Genomic DNA, 24,073 nt, shown 5'->3' on the forward strand with positions numbered 1-24,073 from the left:
TGCAGAAAAATAAACACTAATTCATAACATCAGAGGAAAAAGGAATGAAGTGAATAATTATTTTCATTTGCTGGAGGCTTGAACTGTGAACATTTCAGTATCATTTGACATAAAACAATCAATTCTGTCATTAAAGGACATATTTTATCATATTAATAAGTAACATTCAAAAGTTATGAATGCAATATTGCATATATATTATGCTGGGTATATATTACTCCCTAAAAAGCAGATGAATACTCTTAATGGTAACGTGCTACGTTACTTTTGCGTTACTTTTTCTCACGCGTGCTTGTTTTATTTTTAATAACAAATAAACGAAAGTTATATTTTTGGCAAATGTCCTTTCACAACAAAAGTTAAATGAATTTGTCTCAGGCTGGATTATAGAAGAATAGATGGAGGAGAAGAAGTAAAAACACAAATGAAATTTGATGTTTATTTATTTTATCTTATGCTTTATGGTCAAAGTAAAGACATTGGTTAATAAAGTGAGAAATACATGAAGTATATTTGTGTAATTTAACATATTTAATTCTTGTAGGTCTGCGTAATATTCTAAAATGATTGCATTTCATGGTTTTTCATGGCACACACACACACACACACACACACACACACACACACACACACACACACACACACACACACACACACACACACACACACACACACACACACACACACACACACACACACACACACAGTTAAAGAAAATCAACTATATGTTCTCAGTAAAGCTTTCTGAGTGAAATCCCTCCATAACACCAGTATTTCCATCATTTTTTATTGATGCTGAAGGTTCGGATCCCAGAAGAACAGGAGAACATTAGAGGAGAAACAGGGAATAAACTCTGGATTCTTCAGGTAAATCTCACAAAACTGGTCAAAAAAAAAAAAAAAAAAAAAAAAAAAAATCCAAGTTCACCCTGAAATCGAAAAAAAAAACTTTTTTATTTTGTGACATATTTTGATATTATGATTTTAATGATATTTATATGATAATTAAGCTTATGTCAATTTAAAAATGTTAATTTATACAGATTTTGGGGTGAAATTTGATCTGGACATGTTTATTTCTATAGCAAAGTATCTACATTGGAATTAATATGTTCTTGTGAAAACAACAACAACATGGTTATGGCCATATTAATAAAATGACATCTGTGACCCTGGAGCTCAAAACCAGTCAAAATCTCACGGGTATATCTGTGGCGATAGCCAACAATACATTGGGTGGGTCAAAATTATCCATTTTTATTTTATGCCAAAAATCATTAGGATATTAAGATCATGTGCCATGAATTGATTAAAATCATATCCTACCGTAAATATATATAAAAAATGTATTATTAGTAGTAATATGCATTGCTAAGGACGTCATTTGGACAACTTTAAAGGAGATTTTGTCAATATTTTAAAAAAAATTTCACCTTCAGGTTTGCAGATTTTCAAATAGTTAACAAACCACACACCAATGGAAAGATAATTTATTCAGCATCAAGATTATGTATAAATCTCAATTTCACAAAATGGACCCTTATGACTGGTCTTGTGGTCCAGGGTCACATATATATTCATGATTTCATAGAAACGTAACGTAAACAAACCACATACAATGTTCCAGTCAACACTAGATGTCTCCAGGGTTCATGAATGGAATAATATAATGCACTGAAAATATAACTGAGGTTTAAAACACTAGAACACACCACCGTCACGTGGCCCATTTCAGAGATGAGCGGTTTAGAATCTACTTTTGTGTAAAAATGGAGAGATGAAATCAAGGATGGAGGGACAACTTGGCCTTAAAGGGATAGTTCACCCAAAAATGAGAGTGTGATGTTTATCTTCAGGGCATCCCAGGTGTGTGTGTTTCTTCAGGAGAACACAAATGAAGATTTTTAACTCAACCGTTGCTCGTATAATGCGTGTCAATGGGGTGTGTTTCTATGAGAGTAATAAACACACAGACATATGAATCCATATTAAAGGGGCGGTGAAATGCTGTTTCCTGCACACTGAGCTTTTACTCTGTTAAAGACTTGGATTCCCATCCTGAACATAGACAAAGTTTCAGAAACTAATGTTGGACGTTTGATGGAGTATTTCTGTGTTAAAAATACTCCTTCCGGTTTCTCACAAGTTTCAGAGAGTTTTTTTCGAGTATGGGTCGGCTTGACGTTAATAGAGCGGAAGGTCCTTGTATGGGCCGTACGGGCTCTTCTCCCGGTAGGGTGCGCGCGCGTGACTAGAGCGAGAGAGGAAATGCACGCCCATACACACTCTCAGCTGCAGATCCAGTCGTCCGTGAACACTTCTGTCGTTATAGTCCAGGCGCCGCGCTCCACTTTATTCCTCTGGGTGACGTCGAGCGACTTCAACGCTTCAGCACAGCATTCTGGGAAGGCAGCGCTGCATTTGAACCGATTTGAACGCAGAAATGCTTCAGTCGCGACGCAAAGTGGATCTCCACCCTCCAAGAAGTGTGTTTCTGACGGAGCGGTCCCAGCGATAAAGGTTCGGTCCTGCTTTGGAAGCAGCCGGTGAGTTAAACTGCTTCAGATGTCTGTGCTGTCGGCTATCGTCGCGTGAGTAAACATCAGTAAACGACACGATCGCGTGCTTCGTCATTCAAATGCGCAAACGGACTCCATTGTTGTTCTCTGTATAACGTTACACTAGTCTGACGTGCAAAACCGTTTAGCTTGCTACTGCTAAGGTTTAGTCGCATACAATAGTCCATAAACCGAATCATGTCCTCATAAACTGCGAGTAAACACACACAAATGTTGACAGGCCACTAAATACAGTCCATACCCCAGAGACGGACGTCCTGCTGCTGCTGCTTCTATTTCAGCCTCCGGATCTGATTCTGGATCATATCTATTAGCTGAGATAGCCATGGGTTTCTCCACGCTTGAGGACGTCACTGCTTTGTGCATTCGTCATTCTTTAGCTCCGCCCACACGATACGCCTCGTCATTCTTTAGCTCCGCCCACACGATACGCCTCGTCATTCTTTAGCTCCGCCCATATGATACGCCTCCAGGCGCTCGTTTTTTTCCGGAAAGACTCGGTACAGCCCATATTTCTTTTACAAATATAATAAAACTAAAGACTTTTCGGAGATATGAAGGATGCAGTACTACTCTATAGGTACTCAAGATTGACATGAGATTGACTGAAACTGAGTGTTTCACCCCCCCTTTAAACCCTGAGGCTCGTGGAGACACACTGATGTCTTAAGACACGAAACGATCGCTGTCTGCCAGAAACACAACAGTATTTGTGTTATTTTTTACCTCATATCAGACGAATCTCATCTAGTGTTCCCATCCGCATAAGGTAAAATAAAAAAACGCCGCAATCATAGATATATACACTCACCTAAAGGATTATTAGGAACAGAAATTGAAAAATTCAATTTCTCATTAATGCAATTATCTAATCAGCCAATCACATGGCAGTTCTTCAGTGCATTTAGGGGTGTGGTCCTGGTCAAGACAATCTCCTGAACTCCAAAATGAATGTCAGAATGGGAAAGAAAGGTGATTTAAGCCGTTTTGAGCGTGGCATGGATGTTGGTGCCAGACGGGCCGGTCTGAGTATTTCACAATCTGCTCAGTTACTGGGATTTACACACACAACCATTTCTAGGGTTTACAAAGAATGGTGTGAAAAGGGAAGAGCATCCAGTATGCGGCAGTCCTGTGGGAGAAAATGCCTTGTTGATGCTCGAGGTCAGAGGAGAATGGGCCGACTGATTCAAGCTGATAGAAGAGCAACTTTGACTGAAATAACCACTCGTTACAACCGAGGTATGCAGCAAAGCATTTGTGAAGCCACAACACACACAACCTTGAGGCGGATGGGCTACACCAGCAGAAGACCCCACCGGGGACCACTCATCTCCACTACAAACAGGAAAAAGAGGCGACAATCTGCACAAGCTCACCAAAATTGGACAGTTGAAGACTGGAGAAATGTTGCCTGGTCTGATGAGTCTCGATTTCTGTTGAGACATTCAGATGGTAGAGTCAGAATTTGGCGTAAGCAGAATGAGAACATGGATCCATCATGCCTTGTTCCCACTGTGCAGGCTGGTGGTGGTGGTGTAATGGTGTGGGGGATGTTTTCTGGGCACACTTTAGGCCCCTTAGTGCCAATTGGGCATCGTTTAAATGCCACGGCCCACCTGAGCATTGTTTCTGACCATGTCCATCCCTTTATGACCACCATGTGCCCATCCTCTGATGGCTACTTCCAGCAGGATAATGCACCATGTCACAAAGCTCCAATCATTTCAGATTGGTTTCTTGAACATGCCAATGAGTTGACTGAACTAAAATGGCCGCCACAGTCACCAGATCTCAACCCAGTAGAGCATCTTTGGGATGTGGTGGAACGGGAGCTTCGTGCCCTGGATGTGCATCCCACAAATCTCCATCAACTGCAAGATGCTCTCCTATCAATATGGGTCAACATTTCTAAAGAATGCTTTCAGCAGCTTGTTGATCAACGCCACAGAGAATTAAGGCAGTTCTGAAGGAGAAAGGTCAAACACAGTATTAGTGTGTGCTCCTAATAATCCTTTAGGGGAGTGTGTGTATAGATTCCTCATTAGTGCCTGCACAGGATTCTATGTAAATATATCTATGACCGCACTGGCATTCTAACCTCACTCATCGGAAGTAATGGCGCTGGAAATACTAGATGAGATTCGTCTGATATGAGGTATATAAAATAAAATATAAAAATAAAACAAATGTTGTGTTTCTGGCAGAAAGCGATCGTTTCGTGTTTTCAGACATCAGTGTGTCTCCACGAGCCTCAGGGTTTAATATGGACTCGTGTGTCTGTGTGTTTATTACTCTCATAGAAACACACCCCATTGACACGCATTATACGAGCAACGGCTGAGTTAAGAATCTTCATTTGTGTTCTCCTGAAGAAACACACACACCTGGGATGTCCTGCAGATAAACATCACACTCATTTTTGGGTGAACTATCCCTTCAATCTATCAGTTGCAGTGTGAACTGGACACTAACCACCAAATATAAAGAAGATCAGAAACTGAGAGACACACACACACACCGAATGTGGAATCAAAATATTTAATAAGTACATAACAAGTATTATACCATGTATAAAATTTGGAATCACAATTCGAAGCGATGTCTCTGCTGGGAGATTTACACTGAAAGAGTCGGACAGCAATGACAGGATCTTCAGTAAGTGCAAGAGAACATAAAACACCACAGTAAAGCTGAAGCAGAAGAGAGAGAAAACAGCCAAGATCACAGACGAGAGGAAACCAAACAGTGTGTGTGTGTGTGTGTGTGTGTGTAATCTTTAAACATTTTACAGTTGCATTTCCTGAAAAACAAAAAGTTTAAGGACATCACCACAAAAAGAGGACAAACAGGCCAAGCAACGAACAACAAACGGTGAACACACTGCAAAAAATGCTTTTCTTACTCAGTATTTTTGTCTTGTTTCTAGTCAAAATATCTAAAATTAAGAAATGATGTCTACATTTACTAGACAAGTAAAATGTATTGTTATTTTTGGGGCAAAATAACTTAAAATTAAGAGAGTTTTTGCTTAAAATAAGAAAAATAATCTTGTTTTCTGTTTGAATTAAGATTATTTTTCTCACCCCATTGGCAGATTATTTATCTTATTTTAAGCAAAAACTCTCTTCATTTTGAGTTATTTTTCCCCAAAACAAGACAATTACTTTTGCTTGTCTAGTAAATACTTCTTGTTTTAAGAATTTTTAGATGTTCGGACTAGAAACAAGACAAAAATACTGAGTAAGAAGAGCATTTTTTGCAGTGTAAAGGAACACCAGCTCAGGTTAACGAACATCGGTCCGAGGCCGAAGAAAAACTGCACTTTACAAATCTGGAGCGATTCCCAGCGGCAATCATAGGATTCGGTTCAACATCCTGCTCATAATTCACTGCACAAACGCCTGTTTGAAATACACTACCCCCTTTAATATAATGCCAAAAACTGATATATTATTAAATTGTATTTATATTTAAAATATTAAAAGCACATATAAAAACGATACATATTCAAAGCATTTACACACTGGATTTGTTGCACTGCATCTAATGCTCATTTTAATAACAAATCACTGCACAAATGCTTTTCTTACTTAGTATTTTTGTCTTGTTTCCAGTCAAAATCTCAAAATAATTCTTACATTAAGAAACATTTACTAGACAAGTACAAATTATTGTCTTGTTTTGGGGAAAATAACTCAAAATGAAGAGAGTTTTTGCTTAAAATAAGATAAATAATCTGCCAATGGGGTGAGAAAAATAATCTTGTTTTCTGTTTGAATTAAGATTATTTATTCTCACCCCATTGGCAGATTATTTATTTTATTTTAAGCAAAAACTCTCTTCATTTTGAGTTATTTTTCCCAAAACAAGACAATTACTTTTTCTTGTCTAGTATTAAGAATTTTTTGATATTTTGACTAGAAACAAGACAAAAATAATGAGTAAGAAAAGGATTTTTTGCAGTGTAGAATCTAACTGAAATCACCAATGAGAAAAAACATCTGGACACATTAATAAGAATTGGTGTTTTTTTGTGCATAATATATATATTTTTTTGGGGGGGGAAATATGAGGCGACGTGTTTCTGACAGGATTCACTTCTTACGCGACATTTTCTGATTCTGATCCGAGCTCAGTCAATCCGTATCTTCGGCATAATCGAGTTCGTCATCTGTTGGGTTTGGACACAAATGTCAGGCTGGTGCTGATGGGAGATTGAGTGTGTGTGTGTGTGTGTGTGTGTAAGAGACGCTTGTGCGGAGAGCAGATCTTTGTCCGTATGTTCTGGATCAGACTCATCGTCCTTTGCTGTAGCCGGGGAAGAACTGATCCAGGAGCAGCTGGAGGGTTTTGTTGAGGGTCATGGCGTAGTCTTTGCCTAGATCATGGCGGCAGGCGGGGCAGGTGAAGACTTCGGCACGAAATGACCTCTGCAGACACGTCTGTAAACACAACACAACACAACACAACACAACAGCGTTACTCACACACACAAGAAAGAAACCTGACATTTATCAACATTCATATACATGCAACAAAGTCTAAGCTTTCAAATTGTCTAAGCTTTGTCAAAGTGACAACTGCAGACGTTATGAGGGTGCAGTGACGACTGCAGATGTTATGAGGGTGCAGTGACGACTGCAGATGTTATGATGGTGCAGTGACGACTCCAGATGTTATGATGGTGCAGTGACGACTGCAGATGTTATGAGGGTGCAGTGACGACTGCAGATGTTATGAGGGTGCAGTGTCGACTGCAGATGTTATGAGGGTGCAGTGACGACTCCAGATGTTATGAGGGTGCAGTGACAACTGCAGATGTTATGAGGGTGCAGTGACGACTGCAGATGTTATGAGGGTGCAGTGACGACTGCAGATGTTATGATGGTGCAGTGACGACTGCAGATGTTATTAATGTGTGCAGTGACGACTGCAGATGTTATGATGGTGCAGTGACGACTGCAGATGTTATGAGGGTGCAGTGACGACTGCAGATGTTATGAGGGTGCAGTGACGACTGCAGATGTTATAATGGTGCAGTGACGACTGCAGATGTTATGATGGTGCAGTGACGACTGCAGATGTTATGATGGTGCAGTGACGACTGCAGATGTTATGAGGGTGCAGTGACGACTGCAGATGTTATGATGGTGCAGTGACGACTGCAGATGTTATGATGGTGCAGTGACGACTGCAGATGTTATGAGGGTGCAGTGACGACTGCAGATGTTATGAGGGTGCAGTGACGACTGCAGATGTTATGAGGGTGCAGTGACGACTGCAGACGTTATGAGGGTGCAGTGATTACTGCAGATGTTATGATGGTACAGTGATGATTGACTGATGTTATGATGGTGCAGTGACGACTGCAGATGTTATGAGGGTGCAGTGATGATTGACTGATGTTATGATGGTGCAGTGACGACTGCAGATGTTATGAGGGTGCAGTGATGACTGCAGATGTTATGATGGTGCAGTGACAACTGCAGATGTTATGAGGGTGCAGTGACGATTGCAGATGTTATGATGGTGCAGTGCCAACTGTAGATGTTATAATGGTGCAGTGACGACTGCAGATGTTTTGAGGGTGCAGTGCCGACTGCAGATGTTATAATGGTGCAGTGACGACTGCAGATGTTATAATGGTGCAGTGACGACTGCAGATGTTATGATGGTACAGTGATGATTGACTGATGTTATGAGGGTGCAGTGACGACTGCAGATGTTATGATGGTACAGTGATGATTGACTGATGTTATGATGGTGCAGTGACGACTGCAGATGTTATGAGGGTGCAGTGATGACTGCAGATGTTATGATGGTGCAGTGACAACTGCAGATGTTATGAGGGTGCAGTGACGATTGCAGATGTTATGATGGTGCAGTGACAACTGCAGATGTTATGATGGTGCAGTGCCAACTGTAGATGTTATGATGGTGCAGTGCCGACTGCAGATGTTTTGAGGGTGCAGTGCCGACTGCAGATGTTATAATGGTGCAGTGACGACTGCAGATGTTATGATGGTGCAGTGACGACTGCAGATGTTATGATGGTGCAGTGACGACTGCAGATGTTATGATGGTGCAGTGACGACTGCAGATGTTATGATGGTACAGTGATGATTGACTGATGTTATGAGGGTGCAATGGCGACTGCAGATGTAATGATGGTACAGTGATAATTGACTGATGTTATGATGGTGCAGTGACGACTGCAGATGTCATGAGGGTGCAGTGACGACTGCAGATGTTTTGATGGTACAGTGATGATTGACTGATGTTATGATGGTGCAGTGACGACTGCAGATGTTATGATGGTGCAGTGACGACTGCAGATGTTATGAGGGTGCAGTGACGACTGCAGATGTTATGAGGGTGCAGTGACGACTGCAGATGTTATGATGGTGCAGTGACGACTGCAGATGTTATGAGGGTGCAGTGACGACTGCAGATGTTATGAGGGTGCAGTGACGACTGCAGATGTTATGAGGGTGCAGTGACGACTGCAGATGTTATGAGGGTGCAGTGACGACTGCAGACGTTATGAGGGTGCAGTGACGACTGCAGATGTTATGATGGTACAGTGATGATTGACTGATGTTATGATGGTGCAGTGACGACTGCAGATGTTATGATGGTACAGTGATAATTGACTGATGTTATGATGGTGCAGTGACGACTGCAGATGTCATGAGGGTGCAGTGACGACTGCAGATGTTATGAGGGTGCAGTGACGACTGCAGATGTTATGTTGGTGCAGTGACGACTGCAGATGTTATGAGGGTGCAGTGACGACTGCAGATGTTATGAGGGTGCAGTGACGACTGCAGATGTTATGATGGTACAGTGATGATTGACTGATGTTATGATGGTGCAGTGACGACTGCAGATGTTATGATGGTACAGTGATAATTGACTGATGTTATGAGGGGGCAGTGATGACTGCAGATGTTATGATGGTGCAGTGACGACTGCAGATGTTATGATGGTACAGTGATGATTGACTGATGTTATGAGGGTGCAGTGACGACTGCAGATGTTATGAGGGTGCAGTGACGACTGCAGATGTTATGATGGTACAGTGATGATTGACTGATGTTATGATGGTGCAGTGACGAGTGCAGATGTTATGAGGGTGCAGTGATTACTGCAGATGTTATGATGGTACAGTGATGATTGACTGATGTTATGATGGTGCAGTGACGACTGCAGATGTTATGAGGGTGCAGTGATGATTGACTGATGTTATGATGGTGCAGTGACGACTGCAGATGTTATGAGGGTGCAGTGATGACTGCAGATGTTATGATGGTGCAGTGACAACTGCAGATGTTATGAGGGTGCAGTGACGATTGCAGATGTTATGATGGTGCAGTGCCAACTGTAGATGTTATGATGGTGCAGTGCCGACTGCAGATGTTTTGAGGGTGCAGTGCCGACTGCAGATGTTATAATGGTGCAGTGACGACTGCAGATGTTATAATGGTGCAGTGACGACTGCAGATGTTATGATGGTACAGTGATGATTGACTGATGTTATGAGGGTGCAGTGACGACTGCAGATGTTATGATGGTACAGTGATGATTGACTGATGTTATGATGGTGCAGTGACGACTGCAGATGTTATGAGGGTGCAGTGATGACTGCAGATGTTATGATGGTGCAGTGACAACTGCAGATGTTATGAGGGTGCAGTGACGATTGCAGATGTTATGATGGTGCAGTGACAACTGCAGATGTTATGATGGTGCAGTGCCAACTGTAGATGTTATGATGGTGCAGTGCCGACTGCAGATGTTTTGAGGGTGCAGTGCCGACTGCAGATGTTATAATGGTGCAGTGACGACTGCAGATGTTATAATGGTGCAGTGACGACTGCAGATGTTATGATGGTGCAGTGACGACTGCAGATGTTATGATGGTGCAGTGACGACTGCAGATGTTATGATGGTACAGTGATGATTGACTGATGTTATGAGGGTGCAATGGCGACTGCAGATGTTATGATGGTGCAGTGAGGACTGCAGATGTTATGATGGTGCAGTGACGACTGCAGATGTTATGAGTGTGCAGTGACGACTGCAGATGTTATGATGGTGCAGTGACGACTGCAGATGTTATAATGGTGCAGTGACGACTGCAGATGTTATGATGGTGCAGTGACGACTGCAGATGTTATGATGGTGCAGTGACGACTGCAGATGTTATGATGGTGCTGTGACGACTGCAGATGTTATAATGGTGCAGTGACGACTGCAGATGTTATGAGGGTGCAGTGACGACTGCAGATGTTATGAGGGTGCAGTGACGACTGCAGACGTTATGATGGTGCAGTGACGACTGCAGATGTTATGATGGTACAGTGATGATTGACTGATGTCATGAGGGTGCAGTGACGACTGCAGATGTTTTGATGGTACAGTGATGATTGACTGATGTTATGATGGTGCAGTGACGACTGCAGATGTTATGATGGTGCAGTGACGACTGCAGATGTTATAATGGTGCAGTGACGACTGCAGATGTTATGATGGTGCAGTGACAACTGCAGATGTTATGAGGGTGCAGTGACGATTGCAGATGTTATGATGGTGCAGTGACAACTGCAGATGTTATGATGGTGCAGTGCCAACTGTAGATGTTATGATGGTGCAGTGCCGACTGCAGATGTTTTGAGGGTGCAGTGCCGACTGCAGATGTTATAATGGTGCAGTGACGACTGCAGATGTTATAATGGTGCAGTGACGACTGCAGATGTTATGATGGTGCAGTGACGACTGCAGATGTTATGATGGTGCAGTGACGACTGCAGATGTTATGATGGTACAGTGATGATTGACTGATGTTATGAGGGTGCAATGGCGACTGCAGATGTTATGATGGTGCAGTGAGGACTGCAGATGTTATGATGGTGCAGTGACGACTGCAGATGTTATGAGTGTGCAGTGACGACTGCAGATGTTATGATGGTGCAGTGATGACTGCAGATGTTATGATGGTGCAGTGACAACTGCAGATGTTATTAATGTTTGCAGTGACGACTGCAGATGTTATGATGGTGCAGTGACGACTGCAGATGTTATGAGGGTGCAGTGACGACTGCAGATGTTATGAGGGTGCAGTGACGACTGCAGATGTTATAATGGTGCAGTGACGACTGCAGATGTTATGATGGTGCTGTGACGACTGCAGATGTTATAATGGTGCAGTGACGACTGCAGATGTTATGAGGGTGCAGTGACGACTGCAGATGTTATGAGGGTGCAGTGACGACTGCAGACGTTATGAGGGTGCAGTGACGACTGCAGATGTTATGTTGGTGCAGTGACGACTGCAGATGTTATGAGGGTGCAGTGACGACTGCAGATGTTATGAGGGTGCAGTGACGACTGCAGATGTTATGATGGTACAGTGATGATTGACTGATGTTATGATGGTGCAGTGACGACTGCAGATGTTATGATGGTACAGTGATAATTGACTGATGTTATGAGGGGGCAGTGATGACTGCAGATGTTATGATGGTGCAGTGACGACTGCAGATGTTATGATGGTACAGTGATGATTTACTGATGTTATGATGGTGCAGTGACGACTGCAGATGTTATGATGGTACAGTGATGATTGACTGATGTTATGATGGTGCAGTCACGACTGCAGATGTTATGAGGGTGCAGTGACGACTGCAGATGTTATGATGGTACAGTGATGATTGACTGATGTTATGATGGTGCAGTGACGAGTGCAGATGTTATGAGGGTGCAGTGATTACTGCAGATGTTATGATGGTACAGTGATGATTGAATGATGTTATGATGGTGCAGTGACGACTGCAGATGTTATGAGGGTGCAGTGATGACTGCAGATGTTATGATGGTGCAGTGACGACTGCAGATGTTATGATGGTGCAGTGATGATTGACTGATGTTATGATGGTGCAGTGACGACTGCAGATGTTATGATGGTACAGTGATGATTGACTGATGTTATGAGGGTGCAGTGACGACTGCAGATGTTATGATGGTACAGTGATGATTGACTGATGTTATGATGGTGCAGTGACGACTGCAGATGTTATGAGGGTGCAGTGATGACTGCAGATGTTATGATGGTGCAGTGACGACTGCAGATGTTATGATGGTACAGTGATGATTGACTGATGTTATGATGGTGCAGTGACGACTGCAGATGTTATGATGGTACAATGATGATTGACTGATGTTATGATGGTGCAGTGACGACTGCAGATGTTATGAGGGTGCAGTGACGACTGCAGATGTTATGATGGTACAGTGATGATTGACTGATGTTATGATGGTGCAGTGACGAGTGCAGATGTTATGAGGGTGCAGTGATTACTGCAGATGTTATGATGGTACAGTGATGATTGACTGATGTTATGATGGTGCAGTGACGACTGCAGATGTTATGAGGGTGCAGTGATGACTGCAGATGTTATGATGGTGCAGTGACGACTGCAGATGTTATGATGGTGCAGTGATGATTGACAGATGTGTGCATCACAAACCTTGCAGACGTTGTGCGAACACTCGGTAGTGACGGGCTGGAAGGATAATTCCTGACAACACACGCACATGAACATCTGCTCCACCTTACGAAGGAAGTTCTGTAGGACAACAGGGAGTGAAGCATTAGCGTATCCATGGCCAGAAGAAATTTAACACCATCTTATTTAAGTAGCATTGATATACTTTTATAATTTCTTTATTATAATTTATAAAAGTAGGTGTGTGTGTGATCATGTTTACCGGTCCCTCCGTGAGGAAGCTCAGCGCTTCGTCCCACAACTTCCTGTTGGGTTCGTCTTCCTGTATCAGATTTCGCTGCTGTTCTGAGAGAACGAACGATTCCACTTCCTTCAGACGCTTCACCGGCGGCTCCTCTGGCTCCTCACACACACCTGACACACACACACACACGTCTGGTTCACTATCTTTGTGGGGACTTGCCATAGACGTAATGGCTTTTATACTGTACAAACTGTATTTTCTATGCCCCTACACTGCCCCTAAACCTACCCATCACACGCACGCACGCACACACACACAGCGCCTCAACCTACCCATCACACACACACACACACTGCCCCTTAACCTACCCATCACACACACACACACACACACACTGCCCCTTAACCTGCCCATCACAGGAAACATTCTGCATTATTACTTTCTCATAAAAACTCCTCCTGTGTGATTTATAAGCCTTTTGTAAAGTGGGGCCATGGGTAATGTCCTCATATTTCACCCTCTCCTGTAATACCTGTGTCATACCCATGGCATTATACACATTTGAGTCCTCATATGTCACAAAAACATGCCCACACACACACACACAGCTAATGTGCGACCATACGTGTGTGTTGTTCTTCAGGAGTGTGTGGACTGCTGTTGCTCAGCTCCTCCTCCTCCATGTTCTCCGCAGGCTTCTCCTCTTCTTCCTCCTCATGGCTCCTCTTGACTGGGCGAGTGGAGCGCGGTCGACCCCGCTTCCTGCCCCGCGTGGAGCTGATCGATCGCACCGTTGCCTCGCGCTTCGTCTTATTGGCCATGGCCTCCAGATAGCCCGGAGGATACTGAAGAACAGCCAATCAGACACAGCCAGACATTATAAGAAGACTGCAGAATGATTAGTTCCGCACTTACAGAATAGAAAACCCTCTTTCTCTCTCTCACACAAACACACACAGTGACCCTGCCCCTATACCTACCCATCACACACACACACACACACACACACACACACACACACACACACACACACACACACACATACACACACACCTGGACTTTGAGGCCCAGTTTCTTGCTGCGCTCCATGCCTTCAGGAGTCCACGGCGCCGGCTCCATGTCATCTCGCCGCAGCAAATATCGCCACACCAGGAAACCACACTTCCCAATCTCAGGCCAATACTTCACCACCTAAACACATCAGACGACTGTCAGAGTGTGTTTGTGTGTGTGTGTGTGTGTGTGTGTGTGAGAGTGAGAGTGTGAGGGAGTGAGTGTGTGAGTGAGTGAGTGTGTGAGTGTGTGTGTGTGTGTGTGTGTGTGTGAGAGTGTGAGGGAGTGAGTGTGTGAGTGAGTGAGTGTGTGAGTGAGTGTGTGAGCGTGTGTGTGAGTGAGTGAGTGTGTGTGTGTGAGAGTGAGTGAGTGAGTGAGTGAGTGAGTGAGTGAGTGTGTGTGTGAGTGTGTGAGTGAGTGTGTGAGTGAGTGAGTGTGTGAGCGTGAGAGTGAGTGTGTGTGAGTGAGTGAGTGAGTGAGTGTGTGTGTGTGTGAGAGTGAGTGTGTGTGAGAGTGAGTGTGTGTGAGTGAGTGAGTGTGTGAGTGAGTGTGTGTGTGAGTGTGTGAGTGAGTGACTGAGTGAGTGTTTGAGTGAGTGAGTGTGTGTGTGTAAGCGAGTGAGTGTGAGTGTGTGTAAGTGTGTGTGAGCGAGTGAGAGTGTGTGTGCCTTATAAATGCCGTCGTATCTGTTGCCCTCCTCTGGGGCGTATTTGCTGATTCGTCGGCCCTTCGAGCTCCGGATCACTCGCACCGGTTTTCCGGCTCTCCAGTTTCGAGACTCCGCCCCGTCCTTATCATTCAGCGGAGCGTCACAGTTCAGCGCCAGAGCCCTGAGAAGTCAGAGGTCAACAAGAAACACGTACAGTCACATGTTGCACGTGTGTATGTGAACATCAGAAACGCCACAGGATCACCTGTTCATGTGTGTGAGTGTCTGATCGAACGAATGCTCGCCGATTCGCTTGTTTCCAGAGAGGTCACGACCTCCGCTGCCGGTGTAGGTGAACTCATCGCCCCGATCCTGAAACACACACACACACGTTTGTTTTTGTGACATATGGGGACATTCCATAGGCGTAATGGTTTTTATACTGTACAAACCGTATTTTCTATCCCCTTACACTGCCCCTAAACCTACCCATCACACACACACACACACACACACACACGCACGGAACACAGTCGTTCTGGAAGACTAAACTCTCCATGGGAAAACTGATTATTAATAGCTTATAAACCGTTAAAGAGCTACGAGGTCTTTGCTTCTGTTGAAGCTGTTAGCCAGCATTATTTCAGCTTAGTTTCAAAGTAATAATGTTTAACAGCAGACTTTATGGTGGAAAACTACATTACCCATAATGCTGTAGAAATCACGTGAGTAATGCCGCCTTCACGTGCTCTCGTAAGTTTCCCGCTTCAGAAGTCTTTTATAGTAAATGCATCTTGATTTCAGAAGTCGTGATTATGAGCTTGTTGTGTTCAGGCGCTTTGTTGTCGGAGAGAATGGAGGACGCCAGGTTCATACTTTTGTGCTTCTTGTGAAAATGTAATTTTAACACTATAACCATTTCAGTCATTTCCCGGTCCCAGAAAATCACAATCACTGGCAAACACAGCAGCACAACACGAAAGCGTATCGTTTATAATCACATTCACAATAAAGGCATAATGCAGACAAGATAAGGCTGCTTAAAGACTCAAATGGCAATAGTTTTCAGCCATATGATCCTATTGTAGAGCTACTTTACCACACTATCTAGATCGTCAGCTTGCTCACTATTCTGGAAGAGATTTTCAATGTATTTAAAATACACAATATGCTTCAAATGATTATTAATGTGTGTTAATATGCTTTAACGACAAGACAAGACAATGAAATTGTTGTGGAAAAAAACCCTAACAAAACACCAGAAATTCGTCTCCCGTCCGCCATTTTGAACGGTTATGCCACGCCCATCTCAGGAACTTGGGTATCACAATTATTCCCCGAACTTCCCAACACGACACCAGAGGGCGCTCATGTGCAATTTTTAGCTCGGAAACTCGTATTTACGATAATTACGAGAGCACGTGAAGGCGGCACAAATCACAGCAAAAGAGCTTGTTAGCTCCGCCCACTCCCATGAAGGATTGAACGAAACTCTAAATACTGAGATATTTGATATTTGGATATTTTGCAATAAACTTAATATATATATATTAGGGATGCCACAATACTCAATATAATATTGAAACGTTCGGTACGGCATTCCCGATAAATAATGTTATAAGATTGATGTTCTAAATAAAACTTGGCACACTGCAGTCAGGCGAGTCCCGTTCTCCAGGCGACGGCCAAACCCAGACTCGTCCATGGGATTGTCAGACTGAAGCGTGGTTGGTCGCTCAGAGAACACGTCTCACTGCTCTAGAGTCCAGTAGCGGCTGCTTTACTCCACTGCATCCCACACTTTGCATTGCTGTTGGTGATGTAAGGCTTGGATGAGCTGCTCGGCCATGGAAACCCATTCCATGAAGCTCTCTCCGCTGTTCTTGAGCTCATCTGAAGGCCACAGAAGTCTGGAGGTCTGGAGCTGATGACTCTGCAGAAAGTTGGAGACTTCTGCGCACTGTGACCCTCAGCATGCGCTGACCCCGCTCTGGGATTTAACACTTCGTGGCTGAGTTGCTGTTGTCCCCAATGGCTTCCACTTTGTTATAATCCCACTAACAGTTGAGCGTGGAATATTTAGTAGTGAGGAAATGTCAGGAATGGACTTACTGTCACATTTGATGCTGTTATGGCTCATCTGGTCTGATAAAGTGAGAATATTTATGCAAAAATATGTTTATCCCTCACCACTTCATCCTCGAATCCGCCCGCCAGCACCAGCGAATACGAGCCGTCGTTACTGCGTCCGTGGATCCCGCCCACATGAGGCCTATGGACGCCCGCCTCGCTCACCTGCCACACACACACACACACACACACACACACACACACACACACACACACACACACACACACACACACACACAGTTAAAGGCAGAGCTGGACAGTCACTAAGCTCATTTACTCGAGTACTGTACTTAACTTCACTACATTTCTATCAGGGTCCTCCAGTGTGCGAGAGTGATCGACATAACGTGAGGAAAATTTCTCATGTGAATTTCAGACTCAGTGTGTAAAGGCCTTGACCCCTTCCCAGAATGCACCGCTGCGGATCGCCTCACCTGAACACGAAACTTCCACGTGGTTCCGACGGGAACGCCAGGAACGGGGCCGTAGTGATTGGATGGGACGATGGTGCACTCTTTAGTGCGGCCCACACACGCCATACCCTAAAACACACACACACACATTGTGTTTTCGTGAATTGTGGGGACTTTCCATAGGCATAAAGGATTTTACTCTAACTATACATTCTACAACATTCCACACACACACACACACACACACTGCCCTTAAACCCACCCACCCATCACACACACACACACACTGCCCTTAAACCCACCCACCCATCACACACACACACACACACACACACACACACACACACACACACACACACACACACACACACACACACACACACACACACACACACACACACACACACACACACACACACACACACACACACACACACACACACTGCCCTTAAACCTACCCATCACACACACACTGCCCATGCCCCTAAACCTACCCATCACACACACACACACACACACACACACACACACACACTGCCCATGCCCCTAAACCTACCCATCTCACACACACACACACACACACACACACACACACACACACACACACACACACACACACACACACACAGCCCTTAAACCCACCCATCACACACACACACACACACACACACACACACACTGCCCTTAAACCTACCCATCACACACACACACACACACACACACACACACTGCCCATGCCCCTAAACCTACCCATCACACACACACACACACACACACACACACACACACACACACACAGCCCATGCCCCTAAACCTACCCATCACACACACACACACACACACACACACACACACACACACACACACACACACACACACACACACACCGTTTATCCTGCTGTGTTAATAAGCACAGATCAAAACTTTTATTTCTTAATTTTCTCTGGCATTCCTTAAGTTCTCCTTAATGACCTGTAAGCAAAAGCACAACCAAAGAGAGCATGTCCGTGTGTGTGTGTGTGTGTGTGTGTGTGTGTGTGTGTGTGTGTGTGTGTGTGTGTGTGTGCGTGCGTTGATTAATAACGGCTGAACATCGAGCTGCTTCATCTGCAGATCAAAGGCTTGATTGTGTGAGAAATAAGAGCTTGAATAGTTTCAGACGCTCGTTTACTGAGAGGCAGTTTATGAGCACTGAGCACTGCATTGTGGGAAAGCAGTGACGTGTGTGTTTGTGTGTGTGTGTGTGTGTGTGTGTGTCCAAACACACAGTCTGGTTGAGTTAGTTAGTCGTGTGTTGAGACTGCCGGTTATGGTAAGGGGCGGGACATTTCCCAAACACCCATCACAACACACTGCTCCAGCTGACCAATCACTCAGCCGAGTGAGTGAGTGTGTTTGTATGAGAAAAGTGTGTGTGAGTGAGATGTGTGTGTGAGAGAGAGGTGTGTGTGTGTGTGTGTGTGTGTGTGAGTGAGTGAGGTGTGTGTGAGTGAGGTGTGTGTGTGAGTGAGGTGTGTGTGTGAGTGAGATGTGTGTGTGAGAGAGAGGTGTGTGTGTGTGTGTGTGTGTGTGTGTGTGAGTGAGATGTGTGTGTGAGTGAGGTGTGTGTGTGAGAGAGGTGTGTGTCTCCTCGTGTCCAGCGTGTGAGCAGGAGTGAGTGTGTGTGTGTGTGTGCGTGTCTCTCCTTGTGTCCAGCGTGTGAGCAGGAGTGAGTGTGTGTGTGTGTGTGCGTGTCTCTCCTTGTGTCCAGCGTGTGAGCAGGAGTGTGTGTGTGTGTGTGTGTGTGTCTCACCTTGCCCCAGTCTCTCTGGCTCTCTGTCGTGGCTGACGGCATCTTGGATTTCTTCTTGCTGGTTCTGAGTTTCTCTCCGGCTTTGACGACCTCACTGCTGTCATTCTTACAGGTGGGGCAGTACCTGCACACACACACACACACACACACACACACACACACACACACACACACACACACACACACACACACACACACACACACACACACACACACAAATATTACAGGATAAGTGACCATGTCCATGTACTGTCAGTCAAAGAATGTGTGTGAGTGTGTGTGTGTGTGTGAGAGAGAGAGAGAGAGTGTGTGTGTATGTGTGTGTGTGTGTGTGTGTGTGTGTGAGAAACACTGATGAACATTATGAGTGAACTGAAGCAGGAACAGATCAAAATGAACCAAAATACCCCTAAATTCAAGATAAGAGTGTGTGTGATGGGTAGGTTTAGGGGCAGTGTGTGTGTGTGTGTGTGTATGTGTGTGTGTGTGTGTGTGTGTGTGATGGGTAGGTTTAGGGGCAGTGTGTGTGTGTGTGTGTGTGATGGGTAGGTTTAGGGGCAGTGTGTGTGTGTGTGTGTGTGTGTGTGATGGGTAGGTTTAGGGGCAGTGTGTGTGTGTGTGTGTGTGTGTGTGTGTGTGTGTGTGTGTGTGTATGCGCGTGTGTGATGGGTAGGTTTAGGGGCAGTGTGTGTGTTTGTGTGTGTGTGTGTGTGTTTGGTTTAGGGGCAGTGTGTGGATGTGTGTGATGGGTAGGTTTAGGGGCAGTGTGTGTGTGTGTGTGTGTGTGTGTGTGTGTGTGTGTGTGTGTGTGTGATGGGTAGGTTTAGGAGCAGTGTGTGTGTGTGTGTGATGGGTAGGTTTAGGGGCAGTGTGTGTGTGTGTGTGTGTGTGTGTGATGGGTAGGTTTAGGGGCAGTGTGTGTGTGTGTGTGTGTGTGTGTGTGATGGGTAGGTTTAGGTGCAGTGTGTGTGTGTGTGATGGGTAGGTTTAGGGGCAGTGTGTGTGTGTGTGTGTGTGTGTGATGGGTAGGTTTAGGAGCAATGTGTGTGTGTGTGATGGGTAGGTTTAGGGGCAGTGTGTGTGTGTGTGTGTGTGTGTGTGTGTGTCTGTGTGTGTGTTTGTTTGTGGGATGGGTAGGTTTAGGGGCAGTGTGTGTGTGTGTGTGATGGGTAGGTTTAGGGGCAGTGTGTGTGTGTGTGTGTGTGTGTGATGGGTAGGTTTAAGGGCAGTATGTGTGTGTGTGTGATGGGTAGGTTTAGGGGCAGTGTGTGTGTGTGTGTGTGTGTGTGTGTGTGTGTGTGTGTGTGTGTGTGTGTGTGTGAGAGTCTCACCAGTCCTCGTCCTCAGGTATAGAGGCCAGCGGCGGGTTCAGGCAGTAGATGTGGAAGGCCATGTTACACTCGTCACAGAGCAGCTGCATGTGTGCGTCCTGCTTCCCTCCACACACACAACACGAGCAGAAACGACACTCGGCGTCCGGGTCCGCTTTACAGTGCTTACACTCCGGACCGCTCTTACCTGACACACACACACACACACACCCACCCCCACACACACACACACAATACTGCAACTTAACATATAATTGGTGTGTGTGTGAGCATGCAACTCAACATGTCAACTGTGTGTGTGTGTGAGAGCGCTGACACACACATTACACATATCACAGACACAATACTTCAACTCAACATGTGATCTGTGTGTGAGAGAGAGTGTGTGTGTACGTTTGAACGGTCCGTCCGCCGCAGACAGCGCTGGTGCTCCAGGGGTCTCAATCCGGTAAATCTCATCCAGAAACTGCAGCTTACAGTCACCAATCACATCGCCCGGACCTCTGAAACAGCCAATCACAGCAGGAGATTACAGTGACATCATCTTCACACGTGCAGCACTGCTGAGATCATGTGACCAGTGTGAATGATTCAATGACTCACTCAGAGTCTTCACTCGTTTCATTACTGGATGAATCAGTGTTTCAGAACAAATCTCTTGAATGAATGAATTGTCCAACAGTAATAACTTCTTGAAGTGAAAGCGAGCCGTTATTGGGCGGTGGAGAGCGCGCTCACCCCAGCAGGATCTTGACGTGGATCTCTTTGTTGGTGCGTGAGACGGCGTTGAGCTCCGTAATCTCGGCATCGTACCAGAACCCTCGCTCCTCGGGCAGCTCCAGGTTATAGTTGACCATCACCAGATCCCCAACCTGAAGCTGGTCGAAGCGGAGCAGAGTCCTGGCCCGCGGGCGCACGTCATCTCGGCTCATCACCACCACACCGTTCTCCGGATAGCTGAAAACAGAACATCATTATCAACAAAACAATAAACCAGTCATCATGTTTAAAGGATCATAAAACCCAAAAACAAATATTTAGAGATTTTAACAGAACTCGTTTCATTTCTGGATGAATCAGTGGTTCTGAACAAATCTCTTGAATGAATGATTCAATGACTCACTCATTAACACTCACTTGTTTCATTACTGGTTTGTGCGGATGAAAGCCTGAATGTGCGGATGAACGCCTGAATGAGAGGATGAACGCCTGAATGTGAGAATGAATGCCTGAATGTGAGGATGAAAAGCTGAATGTGATGATGAACAGCTGAATGTGAGGATGAACGCCTAACTGTGCGGATGAACGCCTGAATGTGCGGATGAACGCCTGACTGTGAGGATGAACGCCTGACTGTGAGGATGAACGCCTGACTGTGAGGATGAATGCCTGAATGTAAGGATGAACGCCTGACTGTGAGGATGAACGCCTGACTGTGAGGATGAATGCTTGAATGTAAGGATGAACGCCTGAATGTGAGGATGAACAGCTGAATGTGAGGATGAGCGCCTGAATGTGAGGATGAACGCCTGAATGTGAGGATGAACAGCTGAATGTGAGGATGAACACTTGAATGTGAGGATGAAAACCTGAATGTGAGGATGAACAGCTGAATGTGAGGATGAACGCCTGAATGTGCGGATGAACGCCTGAATGTGGGGATGAACACCTGAATGTGAGGATGAACGCCTGAATGTGAGGATGAACGCCTGAATGTGAGGATGAACGCCTAAATGAGAGGATAAACGCCTGAATGTGGGGATGAACAGCCGAATGTGCGGACGAACAGCCGAATGTGAGGATGAACGCCTGAATGTGAGGATGAACAGCTGAATGTGAGGATGAACAGCTGAATGTGAGGATGAACACCTGAATGTGAGGATGAACACCTGAATGTGAGGATGAACACCTGAATGTGAGGATGAACACCTGAATGTGAGGATGAAAGCCTGAATGTGAGGATGAAAGCCTGAATGTGAGGATGAACGCCTGAATGTGGGGATGAACAGCTGAATGTGGGGATGAACAGCTGAATGTGAGGATGAACGCCTGAATGTGAGGATGAACGCCTGAATGTGAGGATGAAAAGCTGAATGTGAGGATGAACAGCTGAATGTGAGGATGACCACCTGAATGTGAGGATGAACAGCTGAATGTGAGGATGAACAGCTGAATGTGAGGATGAACGCCTGAATGTGAGGATGAACGCCTGAATATGCGGATGAACGCCTGAATGTGGGAATGAAAAGCTGAATGTGAGGATGAACAGCTGAATATGAGGATGACCACCTGAATGTGAGGATGAACAGCTGAATGTGAGGATGAACAGCTGAATGTGAGGATGAACGCCTGAATGTGAGGATGAACGCCTGAATATGCGGATGAACGCCTGAATGTGGGAATGAACACCTGAATGTGAGGATGAACGCCTGAATGCGCGGATGAACGCCTGAATGTGAGGATGAACGCCTAAATGAGAGGATGAACGCCTGAATGTGGGGACGAACAGCCGAATGTGAGGACGAACAGCTGAATGTGAGGACGAACGCCTGAATGTGAGGATGAACGCCTGAATGTGAGGATGAACGCCTGAATGTGAGGATGAACAGCTGAATGTGAGGATGAACAGCTGAATGTGAGGATGAACACCTGAATGTGAGGATGAACACCTGAATGTGAGGATGAACTCCTGAATGTGAGGATGAAAGCCTGAATGTGAGGATGAAAGCCTGAATGTGAGGATGAACGCCTGAATGTGAGGATGAACGCCTGAATGTGAGGATGAATGCCTGAATGTGAGGATGAACAGCTGAATGTGAGGATGAACAGCTGAATGTGAGGATGAACGCCTGAATGTGAGGATGAACGCCTGAATGTGAGGATGAACGCCTGAATGTGAGGATGAACGCCTGAATGTGAGGATGAAAGCCTGAATGTGAGGATGAAAGCCTGAATGTGAGGATGAACGCCTGAATGTGGGGATGAACAGCTGAATGTGAGGATGAAAGCCTAAATGTGAGGATGAACGCCTGAATGTGGGGATGAACGCCTGAATGTGGGGATGAACAGCTGGATGTGAGGATGAACGCCTGAATGTGAGGATGAACGCCTGAATGTGAGGATGAACGCCTGAATGTGAGGATGAACAGCTGAATGTGAGGATGAACAGCTGAATGTGAGGATGAACGCCTGAATGTGAGGATGAACGGCTGAATGTGAGGATGAACGCCTGAATGTGAGGATGAACGCCTGAATGTGCGGATGAACGGCTGAATGTGAGGATGAACGGCTGAATGTGCGGATGAACGGCTGAATGTGCGGATGAACGGCTGAATGTGAGGATGAACGCCTGAATGTGCGGATGAACGGCT

General features: G+C 45.2%; 1 protein-coding gene across 2 annotated transcripts in view; it reads right to left on the reverse strand.

The window, feature by feature from the left end:
- Positions 1 to 6,490: 6,490 nt before the first annotated feature.
- The window catches only part of LOC137045827 (E3 ubiquitin-protein ligase UHRF2-like), a 52,596-nt gene continuing 35,013 nt past the window's right edge, over positions 6,491 to 24,073 (reverse strand). For both annotated transcript variants that reach the window (XM_067422750.1, XM_067422751.1), the window contains exons 4-16: positions 21,441 to 21,659; positions 21,096 to 21,205; positions 20,703 to 20,889; positions 19,372 to 19,495; positions 17,601 to 17,708; positions 17,227 to 17,331; positions 15,302 to 15,408; positions 15,055 to 15,217; positions 14,388 to 14,525; positions 13,960 to 14,179; positions 13,353 to 13,504; positions 13,112 to 13,210; positions 6,491 to 7,024 (exon numbers count right to left, since the gene is read on the reverse strand). In XM_067422750.1, the coding sequence (XP_067278851.1) occupies positions 6,878 to 7,024; positions 13,112 to 13,210; positions 13,353 to 13,504; positions 13,960 to 14,179; positions 14,388 to 14,525; positions 15,055 to 15,217; positions 15,302 to 15,408; positions 17,227 to 17,331; positions 17,601 to 17,708; positions 19,372 to 19,495; positions 20,703 to 20,889; positions 21,096 to 21,205; positions 21,441 to 21,659 (1,879 nt within the window). In that variant the 3' untranslated portion in view covers positions 6,491 to 6,877. The remainder of the gene's footprint in view (positions 7,025 to 13,111; positions 13,211 to 13,352; positions 13,505 to 13,959; positions 14,180 to 14,387; positions 14,526 to 15,054; positions 15,218 to 15,301; positions 15,409 to 17,226; positions 17,332 to 17,600; positions 17,709 to 19,371; positions 19,496 to 20,702; positions 20,890 to 21,095; positions 21,206 to 21,440; positions 21,660 to 24,073) is intronic.

The sequence above is a fragment of the Pseudorasbora parva genome, chromosome 18 (assembly GCF_024679245.1).
Source record: "Pseudorasbora parva isolate DD20220531a chromosome 18, ASM2467924v1, whole genome shotgun sequence".
Taxonomy (NCBI): Eukaryota; Metazoa; Chordata; class Actinopteri; order Cypriniformes; family Gobionidae; genus Pseudorasbora; species Pseudorasbora parva.